Source organism: Siphateles boraxobius, unplaced genomic scaffold (genome assembly GCF_051911475.1).
Source record: "Siphateles boraxobius isolate OS27281-9 unplaced genomic scaffold, OSU_SipBor_1 75, whole genome shotgun sequence".
NCBI classification, from domain to species: domain Eukaryota; kingdom Metazoa; phylum Chordata; class Actinopteri; order Cypriniformes; family Leuciscidae; genus Siphateles; species Siphateles boraxobius.
The window spans coordinates 999,104-1,017,904 of NW_027509203.1; the positions used below are offsets into that span (position 1 = coordinate 999,104).

Genomic DNA, 18,801 nt, shown 5'->3' on the forward strand with positions numbered 1-18,801 from the left:
GTGAAATACTCTCTATATGACGATATCTAGGTGAAAGAGTCTCTATGTGATGATATCTAGGTGAAAGAGTCTCTATATGACGATATCTAGGTGAAAGAGTCTCTATATGACGATATCTAGGTGAAAGAGTCTCTATATGATGATATCTAGGTGAAAGAGTCTCTATATGATGATATCTAGGTGAAAGAGTCTCTATATGACGATATCTAGGTGAAAGAGTCTCTATGTGATTATATCTAGGTGAAAGAGTCTCTATATGATGATATCTAGGTGAAAGAGTCTCTATATGATGATATCTAGGTGAAAGAGTCTCTATATGATGATATCTAGGTGAAAGAGTCTCTATATGATGATATCTAGGTGAAATACTCTCTATATGACGATATCTAGGTGAAAGAGTCTCTATATGATGATATCTAGGTGAAAGAGTCTCTATATGACGATATCTAGGTGAAAGAGTCTCTATATGATGATATCTAGGTGAAAGAGTCTCTATCTGATGATATCTAGGTGAAAGAGTCTCTATATGATGATATCTAGGTGAAAGAGCCTCTATATGATGATATCTAGGTGAAAGAGTCTCTATATGATGATATCTAGGTGAAAGAGTCTCTATGTGATGATATCTAGGTGAAAGAGTCTCTATGTGATGATATCTAGGTGAAAGAGTCTCTATGTGATGATATCTAGGTGAAAGAGTCTCTATGTGATGATATCTAGGTGAAAGAGTCTCTATATGATGATATCTAGGTGAAAGAGTCTCTATATGATGGGGTTTATCTGACCTTGGTGACGTGAGACAGCTGGCAGACGGTCGGTTTAGCCAGTCTCTCTGCTTCTGGCCTGAGCCCCAGATTGTCATGTTACAGACATGAGGGTTTCTTCAAGAACTACAAGACTTAAAAAATCATCTACTACATTGCCCTTCCTACTCCTTAAAGTGGCAGTACCTTTGACCTTCTAATGTGAACAGGAAATATAGCTTTTTTCATTGAGACATTTTAAAATAAAATCTTCTTTTGAGTTCTGCACAAAAGAGAAAGTCACATCGATTTTGAACGTTAAGTTGAGTAAATGATGACAAAATGTTAATTTTTGGGTGAACTGTCCCTTCAAGTGTTTTACTCACACTTGAATAAATGGCAATTTCTCTTACCAGCCTAGATCTTTATACAGTTACATTCCAGTTACTATCTCAGAATAAAATGCATTAAGTTTTAATTTTGCTGCCATTTGACTCTAATCAGTTAAATAAATAAATAAAATCCTCTACCTTCACAGGTATAAAGTGGACACCTGATGAACATGGGGTTCTAGAATTTGACTGTCGAAATCGAAAATGGTAAGTTATTTTTTGCCCTCAGCTTTTAAAACCTGTTAACATCAAGCTGAGACAAAATGCATCTGTCGTTGCCTTGGTCATGGACTTGGAGGATGATCAGATATTTATTATAATTGTATTAACTTCGGTCAAATAGTGTGCTTGGCCAGCTACAGAGCAAAGTTAGCCAGGCAACAGACAAGTGACCAATCCTGAGTCACTACACACTCTACCAGCACGATTCAACACTGTTAGCCAACCGTGCCACGATTCCAGGCCGAGAACGGTTTGTAATCGTGCCATACCGTACCAGGCTCCAATGGAAATATAACTGGAACCATTCCTTACTGTTCATAGAACCGCTGAGCCCAACGGTGGAAAAGCTGGTAAAGTGTCAATTCATGTCAATTTAACTTGATTCCCAACTAAAGCCGCGTTTCCATTACCCTTCAATTTGCGCGAATTGAATTGTGAGTTGAAAATACATCAAATGGAAACACGTCAATTTCGCAAAAACGCCCATATCTCGCAAAAAAGTTTTTACGCTCGCATGAGGAGGTTTTTCTGGCAGGAATATTTCGCAAAACTACACTGGAAACAGTTTTACACCTATGTCTCCTTCGGTTAATAATAATGGCCAGTGCAGTGGCTGAGATATACGTAAACATGCTAACATCCGTTGCCATAATTGTTGGAATGACTTATTGTGAGAGGAAAAAAAAATACGTTTCAGCCGCATGAAAATGGCAACACTGTCATTTCGCAAAAGTTTTATATCGACATTTAGAAAATATCGCATAAGTTTTGCATAAATCTCAGATGGAAATGCGGCTTAAGATTGTCAACATAATTCTCATTTCTTAGTAACATCTCTGTCTCGCAGGTATATCCAGGCAGCGACGTCTCCTAAGGATGTGGTGATCCTGGTGGATGTGAGTGGCAGTATGAAGGGGCTACGGCTGACCATCGCGAGGCAGACCGTCTCCTCCATACTGGATACACTCGGGGATGATGACTTCTTCAACATTATTGCTGTGAGTTTAGATCAATATCAATGACCTCGGGTCATTTTGACCTGGAAATTTTCTTTGAATTTATTTTTTAAATTGAGTGTTCATCTGAGGGGTCCAAGACCCCAGGACTTTTGTCGCACTTGAATTACCAATACACACTAAAAAATGTAATGGATTCGAGGAGTTTTAAAAAGTAACGAATCCTTCTCTCGCAGGTCAGTTTGACCCCCTCAGGAATGAAAGGAATACGAGGAATGCTTCAGTTCACATAGAAAAACATAAAAATGCTCAAAATTCAAAATAAAATGCTAAAACTTTACCAAAAAATGTCTACATTGTCTACTGTACATGTGTATCTAAATGCATACTGAAGTAACTGACTTTAGGACCCAGAGGAACAGCTCATTTGCTCCATATAAAGCGATAAAGTCATCAAGAATCATGTTATATTATCAATTTTTTCACAAGTGGTCGGCATAGACTCCCAATGTGAGATATTTTGAGCTGAATTAAAAGAGTCATGCATGAAATGGTGAGCTGAAAAGATGAAAAGTTGAAAGAATGTGAGGAATGTGCTTAAATTACTATTTATTTATTATTTGTTGATTAAATCTAGTAATTTAAAGATAAATACACTAAAAAAGTAACAAAAAATCTCCCAAAAAATTGCATTAAAAATAGAAAAAATATTATTAAAATGAAATAAAATAAGAGAAAAAATGAAGCATAATTTTAGGGCTTCGGGTCATTTTTACCCGCGAGGGAAGAATTTGTTACAAAACGTGAGGGAAGGATGTGGGTTAAGTTAAAAGTCCTCTGTGGAACATTACCCACAATGCATATGTTTTGTGTGTGTCAGTACAACGAGGAGCTGCATTATGTGGAGCCGTGTCTGAATGGAACATTGGTTCAGGCTGACATTACCAACAAAAATGTAAGTGCATTTTCTGCTATACGTGTATATAAACCACAAATAATTGTTTTTGGCCAGCTTGTTGGTGTCAGGTTTGGTAAAAGAAGAATCAATAATGGGATAAACTTAAAATAGCTTTTCTGAAGCCCATGACTGGAAATGCATAATAAACTCATTTCAAGTTTGCGGGCGCACAAGGACAGAAGAAGCAGGAGAGAGAGAGTCCAGGGTCAGAACCATAAGTCAGACTGATGACCCGAGAACAGTTCGATGCCAGAGTCCGACAGGCCAGAACCAGAACCAGAACTGGAACCAGAACCAGAAGCAGAAGCAGAACCGGAACCAGAACCAGAACCAGAACCAGCCGGAAGAAAAACTACTCACATCAGTTTTTATTGTTGACTTTGAGCCTATAAGCAGCACTTTGAATCTTTTCTGGATAAAATAGGCTTTTACAGTAGATGCAGGATATCTATAACATCAATTTGGTAGTCAAGTCACCTTTTTTTATATAGCATTTTAAGCAGCTTTACAGAGATAACAGGAAAATAATGCAAGTTTGTTTCTAGAAGAAAATAGCGTCACAGTCCAGCTTAAGTAAGTTCAGTGATGGTTCATTTCTGTTGTAAAAAAACGTATTAATTTAGTTAATTTATATATATATAGCCGCTCTGGAGAAAACCGTGAAGTCATCGTCCAGCTCAGTTCAGTTGTCATATATAATGGTGTCAATGCAGGAGATCAGTAATATTGTTGAATATTAAATGTCCCCATATTAAAATTCATATTGAATATTAAAAGTCAAATGAAAAATAGAGTATGAACTATTTCAGTGTCTGTCCATATGTTTTCCTAACCAATTATTATTTTTTAATGAATTTGAAATGTTGCTGGACCAAGTTTCTTACGGTCAGGTTGTGTTTTGTGTTTTTCTCCACAGCATTTCCGTCAAAGTCTTAATAAGCTCTTCGCTAAAGGTATCGGCATGCTGGACCTGGCTCTGACTGAGGCCTTCGAACTCCTCAGTAATGTGAGCATACACACACACACACACACACACACACACACACACACACACACACACACACACACACACAGACACACACACACACACACACACACACACACTCACTCACACTCTCACACACTCTCACACACACTCACTCAGACTAGCACACGCACACGCAAACACACACACACACTTGCACACTTGCACAGGCACACACACACACACACACACACACACACACTAGCACACACACACACACACACACTAGCACACACACACGCGCGCACACACATACACGCACACACATGCACGCACACACGCACTAGCACACGCGCACACACACACACACACACTTTCCTGTGTTTCCTCGGTTACTAAGTATGTTCTCATGTGTCGCTATAGTTACCGATTAGGTTCTTCACCTGTGTCTAGTTTAGTTCCTCACTGCCCTGCGTATTTAAACACTCCTCAGCTAGCTTTTATTACTGATTATTAATCCCAACCTCTCATGATGTAATATGTGTGTGTGTTCAGTTTAATCAGACGGGCAGAGGCAGTGTGTGCAGTCAGGCCATCATGTTAGTGACGGATGGAGCCGTGGAAACGTATGACGCTGTGTTTGCTACGTACAACTGGCCCGACAGAAAGGTATGAAGAGTTTTTATAGGCCCAGTTTGCTAATAATCTTTCTGACCGGAATGCTTTAAATGTAGGAACAATCCTAGTCTCACACAGACGTTTTATGTATGTTCTCAATTGCAGACTGACAGATTTTTATAAGAGATTGTTCCCATTTCTTGTTCCCCAGTATTTCCATATAACAAATAATAATATTCAGTCTGGAAACTCTGCCCTCCAAATAGGGGTTAAGACTCTTACACGCGTTTATCCATCTCTGGTTTTTGCGAACCTCTAGGTATTTAAAAAACATTCTAACTCTAAATACATTTCCAAAGGTTGAAAATATGCTTCCTGAAAAAGCGTTTAGACCTTCTGAAAGCACAGGCGAAACACTGAATCCAGCTGAGCAGTTATGAAGAGAATCGGGACTATAGAGGTTATGCAATGCCGTCAGTTTCCCGCGGGAACACACACCCTCAGCCGGACTGAGTGGCAGAAGAGTCGCTGAGTGACTGGATTTAATAGAGGAAACTGCGAAAACGCCAGTAAAACAAAAGACTAGCATTTAATAGAGGAAACTGCGAAAACACCAGTAAAACAAAAGACTATCAGTTTAAACTAAAGGTTGGACTCGATATAGTGTTCCTTACAACTTACCAAAGATCCAGTGATCCGTGGATATTCACATGCAGAAGGAATCGTGTTTCCTTACATTTGTAGTGTTGTCTGTGACTTATTACAAGTAACTTGAGTTAAGTAATCAGATTACTTTTCCCAAGTAACTAGTAAAGTAACGCATTACTTTTAAAATTTACAACAAAATATCTGAGTTATTTTTTCAAAAATGTGTGTGTGTGTGTGTGTGTGTGTGTGTGTGTGTGTACATGATGGTTATTGTAGTTCTAGACTAAATGTGAGCGTGCATTTACTCATCTCACTTGCACAATTTTTTTTATATTTATAATAAATAAATAAAATAAGTGAAATGCAGAAATCAGAATATAATAATATTAGTATTAATATTATAATAATCTATAATAATTAGAATCTCTATTTTTTCAGAATTAATTAGTAGGAAATTACTAGTCATCCAGTTCCCTTACGAAGGGAACTCAACGATGCGTCCATCGACGCCATGGGAACGCCCCCAGCGTGACTGCGTCTGAAGCATCTATGTCAACTAGTCCAATGGAAAGAATGAGCGTCACGGGCGGGTGACGTCATGACCAGGAATTGATAAAAGCACATCCGGTGCAAACCGGCATTAGCTTCTGTTGCCTCAGCAAGCGATCTGTGTTATACTGTCTCTGTCTATTTATTGTTGTCTGTTGCAATTTATTCGGAAACGTTATGGCGAAACAAGTGTACAAGCAGTGTGTTCCTCCCTGCCCGCGTTATTTAACGGGTGGGGACACACACGAGCTTTGTGTCATTTGTTTGGGAGTGGAGCATGCGGTCTCAGCCTTCGAGGGGGCTGAGTGTCAACACTGTGAAATGCTACCGCTCCGCATGCTCCGCTCTCGCCTGTCACTCTTTGATGTAAAGAGTGGGCAGGCTCGCGATCCTCAGGGATCAGGACCCGCGTCTGCCGAGGCGGCGCGGAGAATGCATTCCTGGGGATCGCAAAAGGATCTTTCGGAGGGGTTGGAGACGGGTCCGCGGGCCTTTTCTCCTTCCTTACCCGGAAGATCCAGCGCTCTCCCCCCGGTGTCGGAAGCACGCACTGCGGTTTCTTCCGCCCGGGGAGAGAGCCCTCCATTACTTCAATGCTCTTCCTCCGAGGAGGTCGATGTTATGAGTATGGAGAGTGAAAGCACACACATGGGGGAAAGAGATTCACAATTTATTTCCCCAGCATATGATGAGCTGGTGGATGTTATGTCACGGGCTGTAGAGAAATTAAATATTGAATGGCCATCTGAGAATAAAGGCGCTCGTCCTAAAAGTAAATTAGATGAGCGCTTTTTATCTTCCACGACATTATCTCCACCACGAGGGCTTCCCTTTTTTCCCGATCTTCATAATGAAATATCGAAATCGTGGAATAAACCTTACTCTTCACGACTTTTTAGCCCTCAAGTTAACACTTATTCGAGAATAAGAGGGCTAAAAGAGTATGGTTATGAGGCGATGCCCCAGGCGGAACAGAATTTAGCCAGCTATCTTTCGCCTGGTCCCGCATCGTCCCTGAAAGCCTCGGCTTTGCCCACTAGACCGCTTAAAGCCACCTCGGTTTTAGTGGGCAAAGCTTATACGGCAGCAGGTCAAGCTGGAGCGTGTCTGCACACAATGGCAGTGCTTCAGGCTTATCAAGCTGACCTGCTGGGGGATCTGGATAGTAGTGAGGGAATTTCTCATGACGATATTCGAGAACTTCGTCGGGCTACCGATCTTTCTCTCAGGGCTACTAAGGAGACTGCCAGAGCAATTGGGCGGTCTATGGCAGCCTTGGTAGCTACTGAGAGACATTTATGGTTAAATCTGTCAGAGATTAAAGAAAAAGATCGAGCTTTTTTATTAGATGCTCCGCTTGAACCTTCTGGTCTCTTCGGCGACGCAGTCCACGCGGTCGTCGAGAGATTTCAGGAGTCTAAAAAACAAGCTGACGCTTTTAAAAAGTTTATCCCTCGCCGTGTCCAGCCCCCTGGGGCTGCTGGGCGTGAGCAGCCCCAGCCGTCGAGCTCATCATATCGTGTGCATCAGAAAGAGAGTGTTGCATCTCGTGCACCTCCACGTAGAGACTGGAGACAGACGCAACCCTCTCAACCGAAGTCTTCTAAGTCGAAGCCGGATCTGAGGACCGTTCTTCAGGCGAAGAAGACTTCGGTTAAAAAAAAAAAGGTCCTGATGTTCACGCATCAGGCCTGTGAGGACAGCCCCGACCGAAGTGGAGCGGTGTACACCTCATTTTACGGTGCCCGTTCCATTTCGGGGTCCTCACGAGACCGTTCTGCCAACCCTGCCACCCTCGGTGCTTCAGGGCGCAGCGGTCTCCAGCGAGTCGCTGATGCTATGCTGCGGCACAGCATCGGTTTCGCGCCCTCTGAGGGGGGCCTTAGAGCGGCCAGTTCAGGTAGTTCCTGCCATTATGTTTCAGGCTCCGGAATTGGCTGTCTCGATAACACCAGAGACCAGCCTCGAGAGGCTGGTTCCCTTAGTAAATTTTCTGGCAGCGTGGAAGCTTCTGCCGAATATTTCTCATTGGGTCCTGCAGATTGTAGAGAAAGGATACAGAATCCAGTTTGGTTCTCGTCCTCCTCGTTACAACGGGGTGCTGCCCACAGTGGTGCATCCCGAGCAGGCTCTGGTAATGGAGCAAGAGGTAAAGGCCCTGTTAGCAAAGGAAGCTATAGAACAGGTGTACTCACCCGACAGAGAGTCGGGTTTTTACAGCCGTTATTTCATTGTTCCAAAAAAGGATGGGGGGTTGCGTCCCATTTTAGATCTTCGTCTGTTGAATCGTTCAGTACAGAAACTCAAGTTCAAGATGCTGACACTCAAACAGATCGCGACTCAAATCAGATCCGAGGACTGGTTTGTCACGATAGATCTGAACGACGCCTACTTCCATATCTCCATCCTCCCTCAGCACAGGAAGTTCCTAAGGTTTTCTTTCGGGGGCAAAGAATACCAATATCGGGTTCTTCCTTTCGGTCTAGCTTTATCACCCCGCACGTTCACGAAATGCGTGGATGCAGCTCTAGCCCCTCTCAGGCTTCAGGGCATACGTATTCTGAACTACATCGACGACTGGCTGGTTCTGGCGGAATCAGAGCAGTCGGCGGTTCGGCACCGAGGTGTCGTTCTCGCTCATATGCAGATGTTGGGGTTGAGGCTCAACGCCAAGAAGAGTGTTCTTTCTCCAGTACAGAGAACCACTTTCCTTGGTGTGGTATGGGATTCAGTGACGATGCGGGCCACTCTATCGCCCGTTCGTGTAGCTGCTATCCTGACAGCCACCAAAGAGCTAAAGCTAGGCCAGTCACGCACTGTGAAACAGTTCGAGAGACTGTTGGGTCTCTTGGCGGCAGCGTCCAACGTGATTCCTTTTGGCCTGCTGTACATGAGACCTTTACAGTGGTGGCTAAGGACCAGAGGGTTCTCCCCGAGGGGAAACCCACTTCGTATGATCAAGGTCACGCGGCGGTGCCTTCGTGCCTTAATTATATGGAGGAAACATTGGTTCTTAACCCAGGGTCCGGTATTGGGAGCTCTTTGCCATCGTGTTACGATCTCGACAGATGCTTCCCTCACCGGCTGGGGAGCGGTAATGGAAGGCCGCTCGGTTCAGGGTCTGTGGAAAAGTCATCATCTTTCGTGGCACATCAATTGCCTGGAGATGATGGCTGTCTTCAATGCGTTGAGACGGTTTCTCCCAGACCTGAGGGGCCATCATGTGCTTGTACGAACAGACAACACATCAGTGGTCTCTTATCTGAACCGTCAGGGGGGTCTGCGGTCGCGTCCGCTCTGCAAACTGGCGCACCAGATCCTCCTGTGGTCTCTGGGGAAGGTACTCTCCCTGAGGGCAGTGTATATTCCTGGGGACCAGAATGTGGGGGCAGACATCCTGTCGAGGCAGGAGCTGAGGCCAGGGGATTGGAGACTCCACCCCGAGGCGGTGGAGAAAATTTGGGAGTTTTACGGCCAAGCAGAGGTGGATCTGTTTGCGTCTCAGCACACGACGCACTGTCCACTTTGGTTCTCCCTTACTCACCCAGCCCCCCTGGGGCTGGATGCTATGGTGCAGACGTGGCCGAGGCTACGTCTGTACGCATTTCCCCCTGTTGCTCTGCTCCCAGGAGTTCTGGAACGAGTCCGCCAGTACGGAATAAGCCTACTGCTTGTAGCACCACGCTGGCCGAGTCGGATCTGGTTTGCGGACCTGATCCATCTCTTAGACGGTCCTCCCTTGGAGATCCCGATCAGGAGAGACCTTCTGTCTCAGGCCGGGGGCACAATATTTCACCCTCGGCCAGAGATTTGGAACCTGTGGGTTTGGCCTCTGAGGGGGCCCAACTCATAGAGAGTGTTCTCTCAGCTGAGGCTGCTGAGACCATCCTAAGCTCCAGAGCTCCAGCTACTAGGAAACTATATGCGCTGAAATGGAAAGTTTTTTCTGTATGGTGTCACCGACATCAGTGGGATCCGGTTAACTGTTCTGTGAACACAGTACTCGAGTTCTTGCAGGAGCGCTCTACGTCAGGTTTATGTCCTTCCACACTTAAGGTTTACGTGGCGGCCATTGCGGCTTACCACGCCCTGGTTGGGGGTACATCGTTGGGTCGAGACCCCCTGATTACACGTTTCCTTCGTGGCACACTGAGGCTGAGGCCTGCAACTCGCACTAGGGTGCCAGCTTGGGATTTGGCATTAGTACTAGAAGGCCTGTCTAGGGCTCCATTCGAGCCCTTAGATTCGGTTTCAGAGAAATTTCTTACCCTTAAGACTATCTTTCTGCTAGCTATTTCGTCCCTTAAGAGAGTTGGAGACCTTCAGGCCCTTTCGGTTTCCCCCACTTGCCTTGAGTTTGCACCGGGGATGGTCAAGGCATTCTTATATCCAAAACAGGGATACGTCCCTAAGGTGCCGACCTTGATTCCGAGGCCTATCGTGCTGCAGGCTTTCTGTCCTCCTCCTTTTACATCTGCGGACCAGGAAAGGCTGAACCTCTTGTGTCCAGTGCGAGCACTGGATACTTATGTTCATCGGACATCTTCTATGAGGAAGTCCGACCAGTTATTTATTTGCTTTGGATCACCTAAGAAGGGTCTTCCTGCTTCTAAACAGACGGTTAGCAAGTGGATAGTCGAGGCTATTTCACTTGCATACGAGTACTCTGACCATCCGTGTCCCTTGGTGGTCAGAGCTCACTCAACGAGGGGTATGGCGGCCTCTAAAGCCTTGTTATTTGGGGTTTCCCTCCAAGACGTTTGTGATGCGGCAGGCTGGTCCTCACCGCTCACATTCGTCAGGTTTTACAGTTTGGACCTGGATGCTGCCCCAGGTTCTCAGGTGCTTAGTGCTTAGTTACAACAGACTGACACTCAGGTACTTGGAATTCTGGCGCTTTGGGTATTCTCGTTCCCATGGCGTCGATGGACGCATCGTTGAGTTCCCTTCGTAAGGGAACGTCTCAGGTTACTATTGTAACCATAGTTCCCTGAGAACAGGGAACGAGACGATGCGTCACCCTGCCATACTTCCTGCATCCCTGTGATCGGCTTGCTTCGGCAATTTTCGAAGCTAATGCCGGTTTGCACCGGATGTGCTTTTATCAATTCCTGGTCATGACGTCACCCGCCCGTGACGCTCATTCTTTCCATTGGACTAGTTGACATAGATGCTTCAGACGCAGTCACGCTGGGGGCGTTCCCATGGCGTCGATGGACGCATCGTCTCGTTCCCTGTTCTCAGGGAACTATGGTTACAATAGTAACCTGAGACGTTTTTTATATCAGCTATACATTCCATTTATTTTTGTGGATTGCTAAGTTTCGTCAGGGCGTGAAGAAATATAGAACTGAGTATCATCAGCATAACACTGAAAACTAATTCCATGTTTCCTAATGATATCTCCTAAGGATAGCATGTACAGAGTGAACAGCAGCGGTCCTAGTACTGAGCCTTGTGGTACGCCATACTGAACTTTTGACCGATAAGACATCTCTTAATTTACTGCTACAAACTGATAACGGTCAGATAAATATGATTTAAACCATGCTAGTGCAATTCCACTAATGCCAACATAATTTTTGAGTCTATTTAAAAGAATGTTGTGGTCGATAGTGTCAAATGCAGCACTAAGATCGAGTAACACTGATAGAGAGATACAACCACGTTCGGATGATAAGAGCAAATCATTAGTGACTCTAATGAGTGCTGTGGTACGTAACCTAATGACAAAGATGAATTAATGATATTGAGAAGTGGATCTATGACCTCTGGAAGCATCTCTTTCAATAGTTTAGTCGGTATAGGGTCTAACATACATGTTGTCGATTTAGATGATTTAACGAGTTTAGAAAATTCTCCTTCTCCTATATCAACGAATGAATCGAATTTTTCGTCAGTGAGACTATAATGCACTCCCTGATGCGATGCTGTAGTAGACGGTTGCATAGTTATAATTTTCTCCCTGATATTATCAATCTTGTAAGTAAAGAAGTTCCTAAAGTCATTACTGCTGTGCTGCTCGTTGTACAACGGCGTTGGACTATTTTCTTTAATCTTCTTTAAGCGCAGCGGAGCAACTGTGTCTAAAGTGCTGGAAAATAGAGAGTTAAAAGTTTCTGTTGCAATATCGAGTTCTTCTAAGCTATCTGGGATGCTGAGATGATGAAACTGATCAGGAAGATTATTAATAAAGCAATCTTTAGTGGCAGAAGTGATAGGTCTAACATATTTGTAACACGGAGTCAGCTTTGCAGCCTTGGCTAAATGTAATTTACATGAGACTAGATAATGATCTGAGATGTCGTCGCTCTGCTGCAGAATTTCAACAGCATCAACATTGATTCCATGTGATAATATTAGATCTAGAGTATGATTACGACAATGAGTAGGTCCTGACACGTGTTGTCTAATTCTAATAGAGTTCAGAATGTCTTTAAATGCCAATCCCATTGCATCTTTTTCATTATCTACATGTATATTAAAATCACCAACAATTAGGACTTTATCTGCAGCCAGTACTAACTCTAATAGAAAGTCAGCAAATTCTTTGATAAAGTCTGTATGGTGCCCTGGTGGACTGTATATAGTGGCCAGCACAAATCTTAAACGTGAATTATCATTTACACTAGATATTGTTAAATTAAGCACCAACACTTCAAAATAATTATATTTGAAACTAGACTTCTTAGTAATTCTGAAAATATTACTATAAATTACAGCAACACCCCCCACCTCCCCTGTCTGTAAAAATATGCCTCAGATTTCTTTTCAAATTTAGTTGATCAGTCGATCTCAAAACTCTTTCCCATTTTAGATGATTTGTGTTTTCCGCGGCATTCACGCTGAAAACCAAAGCAGCCGCTCAGTGTTTGTAACCGCAGTCACTCCGGCAGACAGTGACATCTCGCACATACACTCTATTGGAATGGAGAAAATGGTTTCTTTATTGCCAACATGAGGTCTAAAGTCCAGCCATATCCTCACAACAGGGTTGAGTGAACACGAAAATACACCATTCGAAACAGTAGCTTATTGTGGTAGTACTGGGGTACAGTTATGGAATGAAACGATACCGTGGTACTTGACATTTTTTAATTTTTTCCATATTCATATACATATATATATATATGGTATTTCAATGTCCAGAAAGTAAATCAGTGATGACATGGTACTTTCAGTGTTTTTGTGTGCTTTGATAGACTTTGCAGGTTGTTTCAGTAGATTACAAGTAAATGTTCACTTCATCCATAGCACATCTGCATTACTGTTTTATGGGGAGAGAAACTTCTCCAAACAATTCATAAACTGATCGAGACAAATTACCTGTCTGACAAATTTTGATTTGTGAATTTTCTGATGAATTTTATATCAGATGCTAAAGAAAAAAACAGAAAATGGTTGTGAGGAACATGTAAATGTTTCTTATGTCAATATTCAGTATCTCTTTTACAGTCGTGCTTCACTGGATCTGGTGGCAGGCGCAGTTTAAACATGCTGAAATAAGCCTGGTAAAAAGGCTTCCTGGTGTGAGCCAATATCGTGTTCTTTTGTTCATCTCCCTCAATCACGCTGTTATTGTTCCCTTCATGTGCAACACTGATAATGCATCCCTCGCTCGGCATGGCGAATGTCTTCCTCGTGGTCTGAATCTACTTCTACTTTGAGTGAATGCTTCACACTGATTGGTTGTAGTGCTAGTGGTTCTTTGTATTCTACATTAAACCAATGAAAACCTTCATTAATCCAATTTGCCATGCAATGACACCTTTATATCGACTTTTAAAGTTTCCATGTAATCAATAATTTTATCCCTTAAAACTCATCTTTGTTCACTAAAATGACATATCTAATTGTTTTTTCCTTAAAAAAAATGTCTTCATGCCTTAAAATATCTTGAAAGTAACTCGACACCCTTGCCTAATTTAGTATTCGCGGTTCTATGAATATGCAAATGAGGCCCGCCTCCACTCACTCAGAGATCCATTCGTTGACGATCAAACGTTGATCTGATTGGTTACAAGGTAGTTTGTGACGTCAGAAACACCAGCGATTTCAAACTGTGTTTTTGAGACTGTCTTTGGTTCACTGCAGTTTTAAGGAGAAAATACTCAGCAATGCTGTCGACTTATGAATTTACACATGGTTTGTCTTAAAGCATATTAAAAACTCCACATAGACATATTAACAACATTAAGAACCAACCCTGATCTAACACAAAATCCAGCTAATCAAACCCTTCAGGATCGCACGCAAGTTGGATCTAAACTCCTAAAGTAGGAGTGCTTTAAAAACAGAAACTATTATTTTTAAATAAATGAGGCGAAGAGGTAATTTTCCACAGGGATTATTAAATCCAGTATTGATTATCCATCAGGGGTCCCTAACTGCTGAACAATAGGAGTCAAGGTACACAGGCCACGTCCCAAATATCACCCTAAACCCTTGTGTCTTTCTTTGAGTTGGTTTGACTGTGGGGTAGAAGCTCGTCTCAGAGCTCAGGTCCACTTCCAGTTCCAGCGACAGCACGAACACCGGCAGCTGAACTATAATAATACTGGCAAATGCTCCAGTGCATATCTGTGTTTGTACTCTGGAGAGCATCAGAGGTGTTGAGAGCGCTGAGAAATCAGAGGTGTTTAAGGTTACTCAGAATCCACTAACATATATAATACCTCTCAAAACCCCTCAGTGCTGATGACGCGTTCAAATCCTCATGATGCTAATTTTTTGCATCATTACTCCAGTCTTCAGTGTCACATGAATAAAAATTATTCTAATATGCTGATTTTCTCCTGAAGAAACATTTATGATTATTATAGAACACTGTGTTTTTTTTGCAATTCCATTTGTTGCCTTGAGGTGCAAAAACACTGTAAATTAGTTCTGCCATTTCTAATGCAATGACCTCTGATTTACTCTACCAAATCATCATAGATTGTTTTGTTTGTTTTCAAATCATTATTACAAAGTAGCTTTAATCGTTTGGCAACGTTTATCGAAGCTCAAAGATTACAGAGTAAAGTAATTATGTGCTGGTGTGTTATCTGCTGTTGAGGGATTGAACATGACCTAAGCTCTCTCTCTTTTCTCTCTCTCTCTCTCTCTCTCTCTCTCTCTCTCTCTCTCTCTCTCTCTCTCTCTCTCTCTCTCTCTCTCTCTCTCTCTCTCTCTCTCTCTCTCTCTCTCTCTCTATCTCTGCAGGTGCGTGTGTTCCCGTACCTGATCGGTCGAGAGTCTGCCTTCGCTGATAATCTCAAATGGATGGCTTGTGCAAATAAAGGTTAGTCTAGATCATTCTAACTCATGCAGATCTGTAATCCATTTTATTTGCTGAAAATTGAACTTTGAAAGAATAACTGGTAACACTTTACAATAAGGTTCATTAGTTAACATTAGGTCTTCTACAGTCGCTCATGTTTAACGTTACGTCGACGTGACGACGTAATTGAGATCACTTCAGGGAGCCCTATCATCTTCGAGTGTCTACAGAATGAGCCAATGAACTTTGGCGTGCGTGAATCGCGTCACGGGCCACGCCCCGCGGGTATAAACACGGAAGCGGGAGCACGCACCTTTGTCTTTTACTTCGGAGCCAAGTGGTTTCAATTGACTTCACAAGTGCTGCAATAGAGACTCTGCAAGGTTGGAAATTAAGAAAAACTCTGTTCCAGTGATGGCGTGATCAGCGGTGGCCGCGAGCACTACAGCTCACAAACTGCTGTTTTCACAGCATTACATTCTGTGTGTGTGTCGGTTCGGTGTCGGTTCGGTGAGGGCTTCCCTGCTGAGCCAGTCTCCATGGGACCCTCATGCCTCACAGCCACAGTAGCCGATGGAGCCTGGTCCTTCGTATGGACGACCAGCGTTTCCTTTGGGGCTCCAGCTGATGACCAGATGTCAGTCACAGCATCGAAGGGGGAGCTCCAGTCCTCTGGAGATGAAGATTTGGCTGCGTAGCCCCCTTCGGGGAGCTTAACGTTACCTGAGTCAGATCCAGATTGGGCAGCTATGCTTTCCCGGGCCACCGAGAAGGTCGGGCTTGTGTGGAATCGTCCACCACTTCCCGAACCCTCTCGGTTGGACGATTGGTTTCTCGGGGCGGGCCGTGTGGTTCTCAGCTCGCTAACCCGGGGCCATTCTTGCCGGAGGTTCATGAGGAGCTCACTAGGATGTGGACTGCGCCATATCCTAGTGGCTCCTCCCTCCTCACCACCCTTGATGACTCCCTCCTCACCACCCTTGATGACGTAGGACAGGGGTGCCCAACCCTGCTCCTGCCGATCCACTGTCCTGCACAGTTCATCTCCAACCCTAATCAAACACACCTGCCTTTCATTTCAAGTGATCCTGAAGACCTTAATTGGTTGCTTCAGGTGTGTTTGATTAGGGTTGGAGATGAACTGTGCAGGACAGTCGATCGGCAGCAGCAGGATTGGGCAGAGCCTGTGGACAGGCTGCTTCCGCCCTCCATGCCATGGCACTCCTGCAGGTCCACCAGGCCCAGGTTGTCATGGACATGCACGAGGGTGGGTCTAACCCAGAGCTCCCCTGGGGACTCCGTGCGGTAACCGACCTCATCCTCCAGGCGACGAAGGAAACTGCACGTTCCGTTGGTCAGGCGATGTCCACCTTGGTGATCCAGGAACGCCACCTTTGGCTCACCCTGGTAGACGTGAAGGAGACCAATAAATATCGGTTCCTAGACTTCTCCCTCTCCAAGGTTGGGTTATTTGGCGACACAGTCAAGAGATTCGCCCAACAGTTCTCGGCTGCCCAGAAGCAGACGGCCCGCTGCAGCCCCTCCGTCCGCTCGTCGCCGAGGTTGACCTCCTGCGGCGTCCTCCGCTCCCGTTAAGCCATATTAATAACTTTTTTGCAACAAAAATGAAACCTCACTGAACTTACTTAAACTGGACTCTGACGCTATTTTCTTTTGGAAACAAACTTTGTTGCATTATTTTCCTGTTATCTCTGTAAAGCTGCTTTGAAACAATCTGTATTGTGAAAATCGCTATATAAATAAATGTGTCTTGACTTGACCACCCAGGCCACTGTTTGGAGCCAGCCGTAGGAAATCGACTCCGCCCATCCAGGCCGCTGCCAAACCAGGTGGCAAGCGAAGGTGCAAACAACCCTGAGAAGGGCAACCTAGAGGTAGATCAGACTGCACTTCAGGAGATGGTGAACGTGTCACTCCTTCCCCCGGTGGGGGGCCGGGCGGAGAATCTTTTGTTTGTTTTTCTTTTTGTTCTGCCATTGAATTCCCACAATTTCAATAAAAGAGCAGTTTCTGAAACTTCTGGGTCCAAAGAGGGCGTGTTTGGTGGTGTATGAAGCTATGCCTTGCCACCCTCAGGCCCCTCTTTTATCGCCAGCGAGCAGCAGTGGCTGTGTCCCGGACGCACCCAAGAGGCCTCCGCACACTCACTCTGCCCCTCGACGGAAGCAGGTAAGTGTTGCACTACACTCTCAGACCCCACTTAGGGCCGCTATGCAGCCCGAGTCGGGTCCCTGCCTTCTGCCCCACTGCAGGTACGTCTGTTGTACCGTTGGTCCCACTTGCATGGTGTCTAGGAGCCTAGCTAGCACTTCCCAGCCCGTCTCGCTGGCTCATCCGTACCATCAGACTCGGCTATGCGATTCAGTTCGCCCGGCGCCCCCCAGCCTTCAGGGGCATTCAGTTCACCCGTGATCTGGCGGACAATGCCCCTGTGCTCTGTGCATCTACTGTAGTAGGACGCGATCGAGCCGGTCCCTCCAGCCGATATGAACACCGGCTTCTACAGCTCGTACTTCATTGTACCCAAGACATGCGGTGGGTTACGACCAATCTTGGACCTGCATTTCCTGAAATAGTCTGTTTACAGGCTGCCGTTTAAGATTCGTAGAAGCACATTTTCAAATGCATCCGTCCTTAAGATTGGTCTGTAGCGATCAACCTGAAGGACACGTACATTCATGTCTCGATTTTCCCTCGACACAGACACTTTCTTCTCTTTGCGTTCGAGGGACGGGCATATCAGTACAAAGTCTTACCCTTCGGGCTGGCCCTGTCGCCCCGTGTCTTCACGAAAGTCTTTGAGGTGGCCATGGCTCTCATGTGCGAGTGTGGTGTTTGCATCCTCAACTACCTCGACGACTGGCTCATTCTGGCGCAGTCGAGAGAGCAGTTGTGTGAACACAGGGACGTGGTGCTCAGTCACCTCAGCCACCTAGGGCTTCGGGTCAACTGGGAAAAGAGCAAACTCACCCCCGTGCAGAGGATCTCTTTTCTCGGTATGGAGCTGGACTCGATCAACATGACAGCGCGCCTCACCCAGGCCCACGTCCAGCCAGTGTTGAAGTGCGTGAGCTCGCTCAGATGCAGGACAGCGGCACCACTGAAACTGTTTCATACCCCTTTTCCACCAAGGCAGAGCTGGTGCTGGTTCGGAGCCAGAGCCTAGGTTCAAATTGGTTCTTTGTTTTTCGACCACCAAAGCACCAGCTCCGAACCAGTAAAAGTGGTTCTTAAGTAGCACCAAATCATTGCTGGTCTAGAAGTAAGAACCGCTTACGTCAGCAGCTGGGGGCGGGGTTACCATGACCAACAAGACAAACAGAAACTTGTGACCGCCATTTTTTAAATAGCAGCTAGTCGTGCTAATAGCAGCTCGATTCTAATCTCCGTTAATGTAAGTTACAGCGAGCTGCATGAACGTGCTGGATTCGCCGTGTTTGGATACCGATGTAGGTTTGCAAAGCCATG

General features: G+C 44.8%; 1 protein-coding gene across 2 annotated transcripts in view; it reads left to right on the forward strand.

Annotated features, from left to right (window-relative positions):
• cacna2d3a (calcium channel, voltage-dependent, alpha 2/delta subunit 3a) overlaps nucleotides 1-18,801 on the forward strand; it is a 230,712-nt gene that overhangs the window by 80,901 nt on the left and 131,010 nt on the right. For both annotated transcript variants that reach the window (XM_077217632.1, XM_077217633.1), the window contains exons 7-12: nucleotides 1,282-1,342; nucleotides 2,205-2,355; nucleotides 3,194-3,268; nucleotides 4,188-4,277; nucleotides 4,791-4,904; nucleotides 15,255-15,333. In XM_077217632.1, coding sequence (XP_077073747.1) covers nucleotides 1,282-1,342; nucleotides 2,205-2,355; nucleotides 3,194-3,268; nucleotides 4,188-4,277; nucleotides 4,791-4,904; nucleotides 15,255-15,333 — 570 coding nt within the window. The remainder of the gene's footprint in view (nucleotides 1-1,281; nucleotides 1,343-2,204; nucleotides 2,356-3,193; nucleotides 3,269-4,187; nucleotides 4,278-4,790; nucleotides 4,905-15,254; nucleotides 15,334-18,801) is intronic.